This window comes from Beta vulgaris, chromosome 8 (assembly GCF_026745355.1).
Source record: "Beta vulgaris subsp. vulgaris cultivar EL10 chromosome 8, EL10.2, whole genome shotgun sequence".
Classification (NCBI taxonomy): Eukaryota; Viridiplantae; Streptophyta; class Magnoliopsida; order Caryophyllales; family Amaranthaceae; genus Beta; species Beta vulgaris.
The window spans coordinates 34,013,239-34,029,953 of record NC_079209.1 but is presented as its reverse complement, the minus strand read 5'-3'; the positions used below and the strand labels follow the sequence as shown (position 1 = coordinate 34,029,953).

The 16,715-nt window shown below is 38.3% G+C and overlaps 1 protein-coding gene across 1 annotated transcript; it reads left to right on the top strand.

Annotated features, from left to right (window-relative positions):
- Positions 1-16: 16 nt before the first annotated feature.
- Positions 17-2,006, top strand: LOC104882985 (protein MAINTENANCE OF MERISTEMS-like). The gene is made up of 3 exons (XM_048634807.2): positions 17-984; positions 1,073-1,325; positions 1,508-2,006. The coding sequence occupies exons 1-3, from the start codon at positions 142-144 to the stop codon at positions 1,729-1,731; spliced, it is 1,320 nt and encodes a 439-aa protein (XP_048490764.1). The 5' UTR covers positions 17-141; the 3' UTR covers positions 1,732-2,006.
- Positions 2,007-16,715: the final 14,709 nt, after the last annotated feature.

Here is a 16,715-nt window from a genome sequence, read left to right as displayed (position 1 = left end):
GGAGAGGGGAGTTCATCGACTGTTGAGAGTGGAAAGGGAAAGGGGAAAGATGTTGATGACCTTAGCTGGAAGGTCACAGGTCCAGTTGCAGGAGGACCTACGGTTGGGTCAGTTATCCCTAGTTTTGGTGGACACATAGCTATGGAGATTTGGGGAGAGGGAGATAGAATTCCCCTGAAGTGTCAGACCCGAGAGAGGATTTGTGCACGTTTGAGGACATGGGTTAGGACCTTGCCTCCACCGATACAGGCTCGTCTTCATAGGACGTCTCTGTACCATATCCCTTTTACTATGTTCACACACATTGATGCACCCTTGATTTCAACATTTGTCGAGCGGTGGCAACCCGATACGAGTTCTTTTAACCTACCGTTTGGGGAGATGACGATCATGATGCATGATGTAGTGCATATATTGCATCTTCCAGTTGAGGGGTGTCTGGTTCATGACACCACTTCATTTGGTGCTCTTAGGGGTTTGGTTGCTGACTTGATCGGTAGGACAATTGCAGACCTTTGGAGTCCATTTTGGGATAATGGTGCTATTAGTGCACAGGGGGTTGCTGAGATTCTGTCAGAAGAGCCACCTGCTCCATTGGAGAGACAGCTGACGGGCATTATATGGTTGATTTTAGGGTGTTGTTTGTTCACAGATAAGAGTGGATCGAGGTTGAGACCATTTGACCTTGTTGAGGCTAGTTCTCCAGATAACATTCACACGTTCTCTTGGGGGTCGGCTACACTTGCGTACTTGTATCGTCAGTTGGGTGAGGCTAGTCGGACCTCCACAGTTGGGATCACTGGATGTTTGACTTTACTCCAAGCATGGATTTATGAGTACTTTCCATGCTTCAGGCCACGCGCACAGCATATCAGTGGTGGGGGAGGTCCACGAGCGCAGAGTTGGACTGTGTACCCGGAGAAGAGGTCTCATGACCGTCTTTGTTCCATCAGGAGACAGCTGGACACTCTCACAGCAGAGGATGTAAGTTAATTTTTATGTACTATTATTATGAGTTTTTTTTATACTTGAAGTCATTAAGTAAGGTTGCTGATATTTGTAAAAATTGCAGGTGGATTGGTTGCCTTATGGTCATGATTTTGATCCGACCACCATCTCGAGAACATTATACAGGGGTACCATTCGATATCGGGGAGTCGTCGAGCCCTATATGCCTGATCGATGTTTGCGGCAGTTAGGTCGTATGCAGATTGTACCTGTTCCTGTTATTGCTCCAGAGTCTGCATCTAGGCCTAGCAAGGGAAAGTATGTTGTGCAATCTTCTCCTGTCTACTGTGAGTCATCATGGTCTTCGTTCCCGACAGGTAAAAATACTACTATTATTATTATTATTATTATTATTATTATTATTATTATTATTATTATTATTATTATTATTATTATATACATTATATATATTATTATTATTATTATTACTATTATTATATTATTTATTAATTATTATTATTATTGTATTATTAAACAAATATTATTTTGTGTACAACAGGTAATTGTATATACTTAGAACTATTTAAGAAAGGTTCAACACCGTCGGCTTGTTCTACTGATTACTTATCTTGGTATGAACGACATTCACATCCATATCTATTGAATGGAGGTAATGTTGCACGATCCATACCAGATCGTACGGCGACCGAGCAGGTAATATATTTAAATGGTTTAAATATTTGGATTAATGTACTTGTATTTCATATATTGACGAGCACGTAAATATTTTTTTTTTGTTTTTCAGTTGATGAATAGGTGGATACATGCAGCCCGCCCAGTATTAGAACATAGGGATGAGAGTGAATGGCTAACAGAAACATGTCAGACGTTTGATCAGCTCATTCAGGATTGGAACAAAGTGTTAAATAATACGAATGAAGAGAATGAGTAGCATATTTTAGTTATGTTTAAACACTCGATGTTTTTGTTAGTTTTTATAATTCATAATACTTTTAACTATTTGTAGTAGTTTTATTTAGTTCAAATTATGTTTTTTATATGCTTTTCATTTTTCTTCTTTATTACCATCTATAGATGAAATTGGAATTGTTTAAAATTTATTTGGAAACATGATTCATTCAACACAACTCATTCATAAATACTACTCTTACTTTATAAATTAACACAGCTAGTACAAGTAAAAAGAGTAAAAACTAATCAATAGTTGTAGTTGTTGTTCGAGTCGTAGAGGTCGACGATGAATCCCAACGTTGTGTCCGTCTTGAATAATGTTGTGCCCAAGAAAGAACATTTTGGGAAGCAACTCTAAACCATGGTGGAGGAATCTGAGGGACCGAGTGTCCTTGCTTAAGTTGAAGCCGAATGAAATGCTTGTAACTCCCAAGATGAGCTATGGCTAACTCTCTTTGTGGCATAGCGTTCCTACCTCCAACATCAACTGGAAGAATTGTAGCCGACATATCAAAACGACCATTTAGACCGAAAAAAAAGATTGTGCATCTGTAATGGTTCGCAATGGGGTACAAATCTGCAAGGACCTCCATATAGTGTTCCTCCCCGCAACGTTCACCTTCCCATGTAATACGCGTAATTGCCTCATTCAGATCATCACCATATATCCAATGAAACAGAGGACCATTTTGATGCAATTCACTCACCGTATTCGACGTACAATGTCCCAATTGTCTTGACCCGAACAAAAAGCATCTGCTACGCATCGAAAACCGCAATTACCATCGGCAACTACATCAAGCCAGCCTTCAATATGCTCTTGGATGGTCAGTGGAAGTCTATGAAAGTATGGAAAACGTTCCATATCGAATCTCCATCCTGCAAAGTTAGTACAAATCAATTTAATTAAATGTGTCCAATTATACAAAACAAACAATTAAAGTAAATAGATATACGTATAATTACCAGTGGCCGCAGAAGATTTGCCACTACTCGTAGACTTGCCCATAACGTGCTCAAACCCACTTTTGTTCCGTCGCAAGCCCTTGTTCAACTTTCCCCGACCTTTACTCGTCGCATTAACTTCTGGCTCCTCAAATGAACGACGGTCGGGGTACAATTCAAGTTGGAGTACCCGAGAAACAGACCTCATGATCGCGGGATCCCTAGCCTGTACCTCGGTCACATAATGACATGAAGAACTGACGGTCCTGATCGCGCTCAGATAATATCTCAGCTGAATCTGTACCATCACCAATGGCTAGTCTGTACCAAAATGGATCAACCTCCTGACAGTATAGGAGACGCCCTTCTGCACGGCGAAGAAGGTGTGACAAGCACACGGAATACCATGTGTATTCTGAACTACACATCCGCATCTACTCCAATCCCCATCATAAGCCTTGATTCTACCAAACTCATCCTGAATCAGCTCCAAACAGTACTGAGAGCACAACCATTCAAGGCGCTATATGGTAGTATGTCAAACTCAGTCCCATGACTACGACGGGAGGCTTCCAAGGAGTTTCTGATCTCTGTCAACTGTCCGGTAATAAAAGAATAGATCTGCATAAATAATGTGTCGATTGCTTCGGTTGGAGTAGCAATCCACTCCTTCAAAGCCGAATGTGAACTCTCGCATCTGTTGTTGGTTGTGTTGCCAAAGTGTCGTACTCGATCCGTCCAACATTGCACAAACTTCTCCTTGTGCACAAGCCAAGTTCCGTTGATATAGGTAGGAAAATCAATAGATGTGTTTTTGCCAAGTTCACCCCACTCATCCATCATATTGGCTACATTTTTCTCATACTCATCCTCGTTTTTGACTTCATAACCCTAGCCCAAGCCCCTCGGCCGAACATAATCCCGATCTGCTTTATCCCACCACACTTCCTCGCTACCCATGCCTCCACATCATTGTTAATATGCCACGTGCAAAGTAGATGCGCAGATGTGGGAAAAACGTCCGAGATATATTTGCATAAAGCCAGATCTCGATCACTCACAATGGCATTTGGCGCCACACAGCCAATGAGGTTTTTCAGTGCCAACAACATCCAGCGGTAACTCTCAGCATCCTCATGTTGCAGCAAAGCCCATGCAACAAGAAAATTCTTGTTGGTTGGTGTGACACCAACAATCTCTACCAAAGGATACAAGTACTTGTTTGTCTTGTACGTTGCATCAATGTGAAGCACATGCGGATATGTACGGACTAAGTTCACGGACGTCGGGTGTGCAATGAATGTATGTGTCACCCTACCCATCTCGTCCGAATCAAGCCAAACAGATAATTGCTTTGAACAGCCTGATGAAGAAACTCCTGAGCTGCATTTCTGCCTTCTGATCTCTCTCTTCTTAACAAATCTTTACAATTATAAATGTGCCTCATGTTAGGCTTCACTGACGGAAATGCACTTGTAATGGCTTTCATGATGTGCGTGGTTTCACATGGGCTGCAGTTAGTTCTCCAACTAACTTCTTCGCACCGGGACTGAGACCGCTAATCTGTCGATGACCCTCTGGGTATAACATCATTGGGTGATTATGAAACCCATGTTCTGCCTTAGTCTTGACAACCCAATACGAATAGTTTTTCATCGGGACAAGAAACAACCGAAATGGACAACCACATGCTTTTCTTTTCGTTTTTCTCCTGATTGCTGAACTGAAATCACGAAGTTCTTTTTTCTTACCACGTTCACAATCTAGATATTGAAAATTCTTTTTATGACTGGTTATCACAAAAAAAAACCGAATTCAAGAGCAATCTTTCTACACCATTCGACAGCATCATCACGAATATTAAATTGAGGAGAATTGTTAAAATAATGATTATAATTAATCCCATTATTAACAAGCTCCTGGAAAAAAAAACAAATAAATTATTGTTAATTAAAAAAAATTAAAATATTCAAACCAAATAAAAAATTCAGAATATTCCAAACAAATATAAAAAATAGAATATTGAACATTTAATAACTCATTAGGTTAAATGTTCCTCCCAGCTTTTTCCTAAAAAAAATTAGGTTTGGCGTTGCCCAGAACCAACGTCCGGCCAGGACGTTGGACCCATGGGTCGAACGTGTGGCCCGGACGTTCGACCCATGGGCCCAACGTCTGGCCAGGACGTTATGTCCATGGGTCGAACGTTTGGCCTAAACGTTCGCCCTATGGATCAAACGTCCTGGCCAGACGTTTGATCCATAAGGCGATCGTTCTGGCTACACGTTCGTTGTTTTCGAAGCGAAAAAAAAATACCTGAGCCGAAGACGACATTATTTCTGTATTAATTAATGGCGTTCGCCTAGTGGGAGATCAATAATTTCAATGACTGCCGGTGAGTGCCGCAAATTTTAGAGTTAATTTCAATGAATGTCGGTGAGTGCCGCCGGTTATTTTAGAGTTTTGAGAGAAGTGAAAGTTAAATTTTGCATAACAGTAAAAATTTGGAAGATATAGTAAAATAATATTGGTTAAAACACATAAGGATATAATCGTCCATTCATATATAAATTTGGGCGATTTTAAGGAAATAATGGGCGATGTTTAACAAACCCCAATAATAAAAAGCAACTTTGACTGAATTATCGGTTAATTACCTTTTCAATGTCTTTACCTCTCAGCATGTGTATATGTATATATGTCATGTACTTTTTGGCATTCACGATACGAAATATTTTCTCAACTCTCCTTACGATTCCCTCATTAACGCCTAATACCAAAACCCATTTATCATACAATCACCACTCTATTAATCCTCTTTGTTTTACAGCGTGTTTGGTAGAGAGAATTTGGAAGGAAAATAAAGAAAGTGGAAGGAAATTTGTTACTTTCCAAGGTTTGGTTCATTAAAAAGAAAAATTAAGTGAAAGGAAATGGGAGGAATTGGAAGGAAAGACTCTTTAATAAAATTTCACTTTCCATTCCTCCCAAAAGGGGGGAATTTGGGAGGAAAGAGAAAATTTATACCAAACATAGGAAGTTAAGGTTTTTTCCTTTCTCTTCCATTCTTTTCTTTTCTCTTCCCTTCCTTTCTCTTCTCTTCCTTTCCTTTACTAAAAATGAACCAAACACACTGTTAATGATATGTATTACTGTGGTGGATCCATAAATTTTCGTATGGTGGGTCAATACCAACCACCTTCTATGTAATACTCCGTATTTTTAGAGTTTTCTTTATGAATAAGAAAACGTAAAGAATATAATTGAAAGGTATTTTAGTATTATTTATAAAAAACAATAATAATAGAATAATAATAATACAGTTTGAGTATTTTTACATTTTTAACGTAATTCTATTATAGTTCGGTTTAGTTTAATTTCGAAATCTATACATATATATTAAAAGGCGTGCGTAACAACGTCGATGTGCCACGTGGCACTCTCCTCCTCTTGCCACCAGAATTTTGCCACGTGTCTGTTAACCAACAAACTCAAGTGGTCATTATTTAAAAAATAAATATGCTGAAGCCTGGGCTCGAACCTCTGACCTTACGTAATGGTTTTCAAATAATCACCATCTCATCTAACATCTCTTAGTGATCCATGTTTCCACAAAATTAAAAATATGTGTTGTAATTAGTTAATGCTATTAAACATATCGATTGCATCTTTAAAAATAAATAAATTTGCATGTTCATTAAAATTAATTATGTATGCATGATACCATTTGAAGAGCAGTGTTGACCACTACAGTACTACCCCTAGGGAGTTTTAGTTCATGTAGAGGTGATCATTTTGGCCCGGCCCGGCCCGGCCCGCGGACCCGGCCCGACCCGTTTCTGGGCCGGGTTTCGGGCATAATTTTTCGGCCTGCGAGCCCTGCCTTATTTTTTTCCGCTTTGGGCAAGCCAAAAATGACTTTTTAGTCTATTTTTTGGCCCGCAAAAGCCCGCTAATTTAGGTCCGAAATAGCGGGCTTTGGACACAAAAATTCGGTCCGAATTTAGGTTTGGCCCGTCCCGACCAATGGGCAAAATTTTTTTGCCGCGGCCCGGCCCATGATCACCTCTAAGTTCATGTAATTTATGTACAATTAAAAAATTTAGAAATTGCGTAGTATAAGGTTTGATCCCGAGACCTCAAGTACATATACTGAAGTCTAATAACTAGTTAATAAATTAAACTGAGTCCTACTAGACCTAGATATGCCATGCTATAAATAGAGAGAATAAGAATAAAAAAATCAAAAAAAAAAGAAAAGAAACCCTAATACTCTCTCCCTCTTAGTCGTCCCTCTCTCTTCGCTCTCAATCCCTTTCTCCCAGCCGTTTTTCTCTCCTTCTCTCTCTCAAATTCTCTCTCCTCTCTCTCCTTCTCCCTCGTCACCTCCTGCTGTGTGTACGTGGGTGTTTGAAGCAAAACGAGGGGAGTCGAGCGGTGTTTGAGGTTTGGTGCGAGAAGGTTGTGCGAGCAGCGGTGAGTGCGACTATAAATATATAAATTGAGACGAATCTAACAAGATCCAACATGACTATATTTTTCCTTAAGTACAAATCACAAAAGATAGTCAAAGTTACACATGTCAATAGTGTCAAAAGTCAAAACGGGTCATCTAAAAAAACCAGAGGAAGTATGTGTTAATATAAATAATGGAAACTTTTAAAATGAATCACTTTCTTAGTCTCACATCACTTTTACACCTATCAAGATACATAACTGTAGGGGATTAGTATCAATTGTTATTTTATTGAAAAAGGTAGATGTGATACGAGGTAGCAAACTGGTTATTTTATTTGGAGAGAGAGTGATGGGTTATGTTTGTTGAAGAAAAATAAAGAAGATTGAAATAGCAATGGATTGTATCCACAAATAAAATTGCAAATGCTAATGTAGGACAAATAAAAATAAAGTGTAAAAAGTATTGTGAGATAGATAGTATAAAAAGAAAAATGTAAAAAAAATAAAAATAAAATTCTATCCTTAAGTGATTTGAACCCATGCCTTCAAGGCCTTGTACACTAGTAAGTATAGGGCAAACCAGCAAGCCAAGCTTGATTTTTGTTGAATGTCGTTACTGTTAATTCATTTTATCTAAAGCTTCTTGAAAATTCGGCCCCTTATGTTTATAGGCCTTGGGTAGTTGCTCTTCAAAACAACTGCCAGTAACAAATGTTTAAGCAACTGGCCGTTAACATATATTGTCATAAATAGTACTTAACCAGATTCCTCTTCAACCATATATGTTCAACATGAGTATGTCACACTTAGCTTAAAAGGTAATCATCTACTTTACCATTTTCCCCTTGCCTATCTACATGCTAATTTGGTGAGTGAAACACGTCACAAACTTCTATGGATCAAGCTGAAAGAAGCGTCTTTAGACCGTCAATTGTTGTCTGTAAGAGTTTGGGCTTTGGAGGTTCATGTGCATTGTCAAATTACGTATACATTACTTCATGAGAAAGACATGATTGGACACCATACCTCGTGGTTGCTAACGACCTGAGCAAAGTACCTTGTTCTTATAGCTCTATGACGATTTATCCTGAGTGGAGCACTTGATAAATGAGTATGTACTGCAAAATTATACATCATGGCATTGGAAATGGTTATCCGAGAAGAAGATCTCATGGTGAGAAATTTTAGCATTCTATTTGAGAATTTACTGTTGAAGTGGGACATTACAAAATTTCAATTACTTAAATAGAACATTTGCTTATAAAATATAGAACATATATTCACGGAAAATAAAACATACTTTTTGCTGAAAAAATATGCTTTAAACGAACATTTTTCAAAAATGAAACATTTTCTTATCGAAAATAAAACATAATTTTCTACTGAAAATAAGCTTAAAAAGAACATTTATTCAAATAGAACATTTGCTCATTGAAGATAAAACAATTTTCACGGAAAATAGAATTTTTTTTGCCGAAAAATATGCTTAAAAAGAACATTTGTTGAAATAGAACATTTTCTCAATGAAAATAGAACAATTCGCGGAAAATAGGACATATTTTTTCGCTGTAAAATATGTTTAAAACGAACATTTGTTAAAATAGAACATTTAATCATCAAAAATGGAACAAATTTACTAGGTGCATCATATGTACCGTGCTCCTGGGAATACAATAGAATTTTCAATGATATGGACCAACTATTTTGTGTGACACGTGTAATCGTACAAAATAGTGACAAAATAATTGTTCTTCCATAATCAATAGATTAGGTTTAAGTGTGTAGTATAATCAGGCCACTTATATGAGTATCTATATATAGCATTGGTTTAAAGACCACTAATTGAATTATTATTTTATAATTGAGATTTAAATTCTTAATACACTTTAAATTTGGTAGTTCTGTTTTAAGAATGGGAAGTTTGCAGATTCAAGAATAGTACATAAGCACAGACAACAATAGAAATTAAGTACATACACGAAATAAAAAGAATAATTTTTCCATATATTTCACCCGTTCTAAAATAAATGATATGTTTCTCACATAAAACAAATATATTTTAGATTATGTACCTGTACATTGTGCGGCGTCCTATGCATTATAGCATTTATGGTTAAGCAAACTTCTTTTTGATAGGCGGGCACATTATTGAGGTTTTGGTCAAGTGCTGGAAGTATTCCATTGTCAATGAAAACCTAGATGATAAAAGGTTTGATACTCTAAGATAATTCTTTGTTAGGGAAAAAAGTTAAGCATGAGATGATGTTTAGCACATTCCATAATAGTATGCTATAACTAGGGGTGATATAATTAACTCAATTCCAGTGAGCTTAATTTAAGTCAAACTCGGCATGATATGTAAATACGACAAACTATGACAGATTGAAACGGAGTTCCATGAGTTTATGATTAACAATATGAATATGCCAATTCCTTTATATCTTTGAATATATCAAAAAGGTGGAAACATGAATTTCATAGCATTCAACAACCCCGTTTTTGAGATTTTGGAGGCCCAAGGGCGAGCCTACATATTAGGGCCCTGATTAAGTCCAAGTTTTTTGAATGTTTTATTTTTCTGTCTAGACCGAAAAATAAATAATTTTTTGGTCCGAAATTTTTGAAAGAAAGGTTAAAATAAGGATGTAAGTACTTGATCATTTAATATGTCAATCAGAAAACCAAAAAAAAGAAATTGAAAATATGAACGATTAATTGATTAATAAAGAAATTACAAATAAAGTTGCAATTTTGCGAAACCCAAAAAAGTTGCAACCATCCATTATAGAAGGACCAAAGTTGGAAAAATTTAACCTGGAACAAAATTAAGTGATAAAAAATAATTAAAATTTATATTAGATAATATCAAAATTTTATTCAAAAATTTATGGATTAAGGGTCTGTTCTTTTTCATTAATTTGCTTTGCACTATTTTTAATAAAATATTATGAACTAATCTAAACTTATTCAGAATAAAAAACAATAGGGGTACAATTAAATTTATTATTTTATTACTCCGATTCATTATGCAGTTCTACAACATACAAATATCAAAATTTTATATTAAATGAAAATACAAGTGGGAGTGTAAGACGAAAAACTAAAGAAAGATTGAAATTTATATGCATTAACAACCTTTAAGGTTCTACAATATGACATAAAAATAAAAATATATTTCCATGACCTAATCTGTCTACTTCTATTGCCCAATCTATTTTCGAGTTCAGTCGTTCATTAAAATTAATCAATAACAATCTGATTTCACAAAACTTGTTCAAGTTTTCAGAAAAATTCAATTGATTTAATGTATAATACTTAGTTACTATGAAAAAATACAGTGTGTCATTGAAATTCTCAAATAATTATAATAGTTCTTGGTCGAAAAATGAAGTAATAAAACTCAGAATTTGTATAACCTAATAAAGTCGAATAAAGAACAAAAATTGCAAAGAAAAGAGAGAAATTACCCAAAAATTTTGAGCGTTTGACATTGAATTGAAAAACAAGTGGGAGAATTGAAGAAGAAACTTAATTCACAATAAGCTTAATTGTCAGCAGCATTTGAAGTTTTGCAGTGACTTTTCTTTTCCATTTTTTTCTATTTTTTCTTTTATTCTCTTTTACTTTTACTTATTTGGGCTATGTGTTTTGGGGCCCTGGGCACCTGCCCCTTTCGCCCATGCCCAAATACGACCCTGAGCATGAAACGCGAATAGAGAAGCAATTGAGTGGTGAGCTGAGTTGATCACGTGAAGTCTAAGCTCTACGAGCTCAATTTTAGTTGGCACGAGCTAATGAGTCGAGCTACCCTAAGCGGTGGTGAGCTCTTTTATCAGTATATGACCCTTAGGCCTTAGAAGTAATAAAAAATGAAAAACTTTCAACTATAACTTAAAGACAAGGATTTACCTGTGCAAAGGCTTGAGCACTTGAAATAATTTTGCGCACGGCTAAATGAACAGCTTGAACAATTTTGGTATCTGTTACCCTTCACAAAAGAAAGCACCTAAGATGGTGAATATGAATACACGACATAAGGGAAGTATATAAAATAAGGAACTTGCTGCATGAGCTCTGTTAGTCTCCGACAAAAATTTGTATTCACAAAATCCTGAACTCGGTTAGTTAATCTTCTTAACATGTGACTCATTGTTAAGCAAGCATAAGTACAAATCTCAGCAAACACTCCAACTGGGTTTATGTCAAGCATTATTCTCTGAACAATTGGAAGAACAATTTCCACCTGGAAAAGATTATGAAAATGTCAAAAAACAAAAGAAACAACAATTTAATGAATTTACCGAAATACTCCCTCTATATTTGCTGGATCATTTTGAGTTGTGCAGTCAAATTTTACTAATGCATCTTTGTTCGTATGTACTTATGGGTATATGTATTGTCCAAGTATCCAACTCTGCTATGTTATGAAATATTTTCGTGTAGAAGAAAACGGAAGGAGTACCATAGAAATAAAACATTGAAATACTTCAAGACTTTTCTCTTTCACCTGATGAAAGTCTAGTAGTGGATCTTCTATGAAAAAACTTAGCAAAGCATCAAGTGCCTTCTCCAGCAAAAAAGTTCCTTGGCCAGCATCAACAGGTGGTCCCAAGAAGTTGCTCAAGCAAGACTGCCAATTGAGTAAAAACACCATGGGAGATAAGCCCATCCCTGTACTGTAGGGAGAGGTAGGAAGCACGTGACATAGCTCGCAATGTCTGCTTTCCATTGATAGAATGACCCAACTTCAGATTAGGTAACATTAGAACATGGTAACCAAAGATACATAGTATTTAAGTGAAAAAAATTCTTTTTTCTCCTTGAAAGATAGGCGACCACTTACCCCGATGTTAGTTTTGCCCTAACCGTAGGGGTTTGATCTCTTTTCCCAACACTCATGGAGGGAGATCTCGTTGAATGATGCCAGCAATTGAAAATCAATGATGTGAAAACCGATGTTTTTGATTCTGAGAACGTTGGAGGGGATGAAAATAACGACCAGGTGTCTCTTCTCTTTGTGGGATGGGTTGTTACTGAGAAAAGTATTAATGTCGAGGCATTTCGATGAACAATGATGCAGGCGTGGGGATTGTCGAAGCGTATTGTCATCCGTTCGATTGGCCCTAATAGGTTTATTTTCCAAAATTTCCACTGGAAGGACAAGGAAAAGGTACTGGCGGGGAGACCTTGGTGATTTGATAACCAATTGGCGGTTCTTAATGATGTTTCCGGCAATGATCAACCGTCTGAGGTAATTTTAAATCATTCACCTTTTTCGATACGTTTAAAAATCTTCCTTTCAATTGTCGTTCTTCCGAAATGTGTAAGGTTATTGCCTCGAGACTGGGACAAGTGTTAGACATAGATGATAATAGTGTTTACCTTGACAATTATCGGAGAATCCGCGTTAACATGGACATTACTAAACCCTTATGTCGATTCCAAAATGTTCGCGGTAGGGATGGCAAAGTTTTCAGGATTGATCTTGCTTACTTCCGTTTTTTTTTTTTGTGTGGTGTTATTGGCCATAGTGATAAGGACTGTTGCAATGTAGATGATGATGTTGAACAGGAGAAGGTTATGGGGTGGAGTAAGTCATTACAAGCGACCCCTCGTAAAGGGGTGTAGAAGTTGATGGAAGAATTGGAGGAGGTCCGGTCTTGTAGGCGGGTTCTTTTTGTTACCAAGGCGGAGGTTGAAGGTGGGAGTAACACGCATTCGTGGAAAAAGGATAATGGAGTTGGTCAGGGTGGAGTTCGCTATGAAGGGTTGTCATGCGAGGGTTAGGGGGGGTATGTTGATGCTACGTTGGTCGAGCTGGATGTAGGCGAAGATGGCAGGGAGATTACGATAGAGATGGGCTTGACGGGTACGAAGGTGAGTACATTGGAGGGGGATGCAGTGGTGAAGGAGTTGAGGTTGTTACTGGGGTGGGGTCCCCGGGCGAGGTGAAGGGTAAGGGGAGCATATGCGTTTATCGAAGGACTTGGTTAGTAGGAGGGATGAACTAGTGCCCATGAATGATGGAAAGGCAAGGGTTATGAACATTGGGGCTCAAGACATTAATGTCGGTGGTCTGTATGTGCAGGCTGCTACGGCTGAGGTAGCGGGGGTGAGGAGCTCTTCGGTGGCGGGTCCTCAGTTCAGTGAGGAGCGCAACGAGCCTGGGGGTATGAGCGTCGAGGCTAAAGGAAAGGGAAGTGGGGGAAAAAATGGCGAAAAAAGGCGCGCGAGAAGTTTGATGAGGTGATAACAGAGAGTGTAGGGGTTGATGTTCTGAGTGGAAGTAAAAGGGGATGGGAGCTGTGAGGGCGAGTGAAGGGGACCTCGAAGGTTCCAAATGACATTGTGTGGATTTATCTCTTTCAGGATGGCATGAGGCGAGTTCTACTATACAGGAGGCTCGCCGAGCTCAATGAGTCTTCTAAGCTTTAACTGCAGAGGATTGGGGCACATCTCTGCAGTCAATAATCTTCGGGATCTTATGCGAAGAGAGGCCCCAACTTTGATCTTCCTATCGGAGACGAAGTTGAGTTGTGTAGAGTTTGGTAGAGTTCATGAGAAGCTTGGTGATTTTGATTGGTTAGCAGTGGATTCAGTGCGACACTCGGGAGGCCTTGCGTTGCTATAAAGAAAAAATTTAGCTGTGGATCTGCTATCTATGTCTATTCATCATATAGATGTAGTGTTTAGGGAAGGATTAGGGGATGTGGAGTGGAGGTGTACGGGGTTCTATGGGTGGCCGGAAGTTAATAATCATCATCTCTCCTGGTCGCTTCTCTCTTTGTTGGCGTCACAATCTAGTCTTCCTTGGCTTTGTTTTGGGGATTTTAATGAAATTTTCTTCATGTCGAAGAAACAGGGGGGTAATCAGGTTATGAGTTTACTTATGATAATGGCGGGGAGTTTGATGATAATATTCAATGCCGATTGGACCGTGCGCTAGTTACTCTATTGTGGCGGGATCGATTCCTTGAGGGTCATCTGTGGCGTCTGGACCGGGAGTGGTCCGATCATGTGCCTATAAAGGCTACCTTATGGAAAAAATCAAAGGAGTCTCAGTTGTGTTGTATAATTGGAGTAACACTCGAAGTATACAAGTTTAAAGATTCGAACAATAGTTGCACAGAGAATGGCAATGTGCCTTGACGGGGGTTTTCGATAAAATAGACAATCAGGAGGCTTAAATCCACAAGCTTGATTGAATAGCAAACTTCTAAACTCCTTGGATAAGTCACACCACCAAGCAATCTAAAAGCCCCAAAGAACACAAACTAACTTGCCAAGGTTAGTTAAACATAGGCACTAAACAATTGATTCCAATCCAAGAATGCAAAGTATTAAGCAAGGTATAAAACTCACAGTTTTGTTAAGTCATAAAAGTTATGTCCTTCATTTCATTTCATCCGTCTATTTATAGACTATTACAACTTAAGTTTTCTGATTTTGCTAAACGAAAATAATTAAGGAAATTAACAAATTAACTATCCACTATTACATGTACGAATCATGGCTTAAGACAAGGTAGAAATGGCTAAACAAATAACCAACTAGGCCACAACGGCTAGTTGCCTACGTGCAAAGGAAGTAACAACTTCTTCTATTATGGTGGCGCCTAATTCCCTTCTTGAATGTGTGTTTGTTGCTGCTATTCACGTACTCCAAACACCCCTTGGACTCCACTCTTGCACGCCTTGATAATAGGGAGTTTGTTGCAGTTTAGACGTGTGATCAAGGGGTGTAACAAACTCCTATATTTCAACCATATTCACGTTGCATATGCTCCTTCCTTAGACGTGCTTTCTTAGCTTCATTTAACTTGTTTCATTACATCTTAAGCTAGGAATTCGTCATGCTTACAAGGACTCTATGATTAAATCAATACAACTCGAAACAACTAACATGAAATACATGTAGGAACGAAATAACTCAAAGGAAAACAATAAGACACTCCTATGGATTTAAGGACCCTAATTTCCTAACTTATTTGAGGGAAAGAACAACAATGAAAATGAGAGAACTTAATGAATCAAATTAAAGACCTCCATGAAAGAAGCATTTAACTCATCAAGTTTAAGAAGGAAGATTCAATCACCAACCAAATGGATTAGTTTAGTATCCTTGACAACCATCAATGGTGGAGCAGCTTCGTCACCATCTATAACAAGTTGGGTCCAAGGCCTTTCCGTTTTGAACAATATTGGGCTATGGAGGGTGAGTGTGAGGGCATTATTGGGAATGCATGGATTGGGGGGTCCTCATTGATGGCTAAATTGGAGATGTGTGCTGCCGAATTACAGGAGTGGAACAGCCAAAAGTTTGGAAAGGTCTTCGCAGAGTTGCGTAAAAAGCGAAAGGCTCCTAAGAAGCTTAATTCAAGGGGCTTATAGTCGGCCCCAGCTTGCGCATCGCCGCAAATTATTGCTCGAGATTGCAGATTTGGTTTTGGTGGAGGAGGCTTTAACGATCGAGAGTGTTGTGGTTGAAAGAAAGCGACAGGAACAGTAAATTTTTCCATCAACGGGCCTCGGGGCGAAAAAAGACGAATGTTATTCGAATGCTGAAAGACGACAATGATGTTGAACACGTTAGTGCAGAGGCGGTTTGTGGGGTTGCTTTGTATTATTTCAAGTCAATGTTTTCTTTATTAAAGCCTTCTATGATCACAGAAGCCCTTCAAGATTTTAATGCGTGAGTCACTGGCAATATGAATGCCATACTTCGAGCCGAGTATTCCGAGGAGGAGGTGCGGTTTGCGTTTGGCTAGATGCATCCCATCAAGGCCCCGGGGGGCCTGACGGTATGTGTTTTATGTTCTTTCAGTCTTATTGGCATATTGTAGGGAAGTCTATAACCCGTTCTGTGTTGAGTATTCTGAGAGGGGAGTCCTCTCCGAGGAAACCTCAATCGTAATTATATTACTCTTATCCCTAAGAAGAGTAATGCGCATCGTATGTCTGATTTCCGACCCATCTCACTGTGCAATGTTGTTTATAAACTGGTGTCGAAGGTGTTAGCAAATCGCCCAAAGAGATTTCTTGATAATATTGTGTCTGTGAATCAGAGTGCCTTCACTCTAGGGCGCTTAATTACATATAATATTTTAGTTGCTTTTGAGTTATTTCATCATATGAAACAAAACAACAGCGCCGCAGGTTATATGGCTCTGAAACTGGATGTCTAAAGCTTATGATAGGATTGAGTGGGAATTCTAAGATGCCTCTGTGGTTCGCTTTGGTTCTGATACTGGTTAGATTAGTCGAGTTATGGAGTGTGTTCGTTCGGTTACTTTTGTTGTGTTAGTAAATGGCAAGCCTTTTACAGATTTTGTGCCGGAGAGGGGTTTAAGGCAGGGTGATCCGATCTCACCGTACCTATTTATCCTTTGTGCT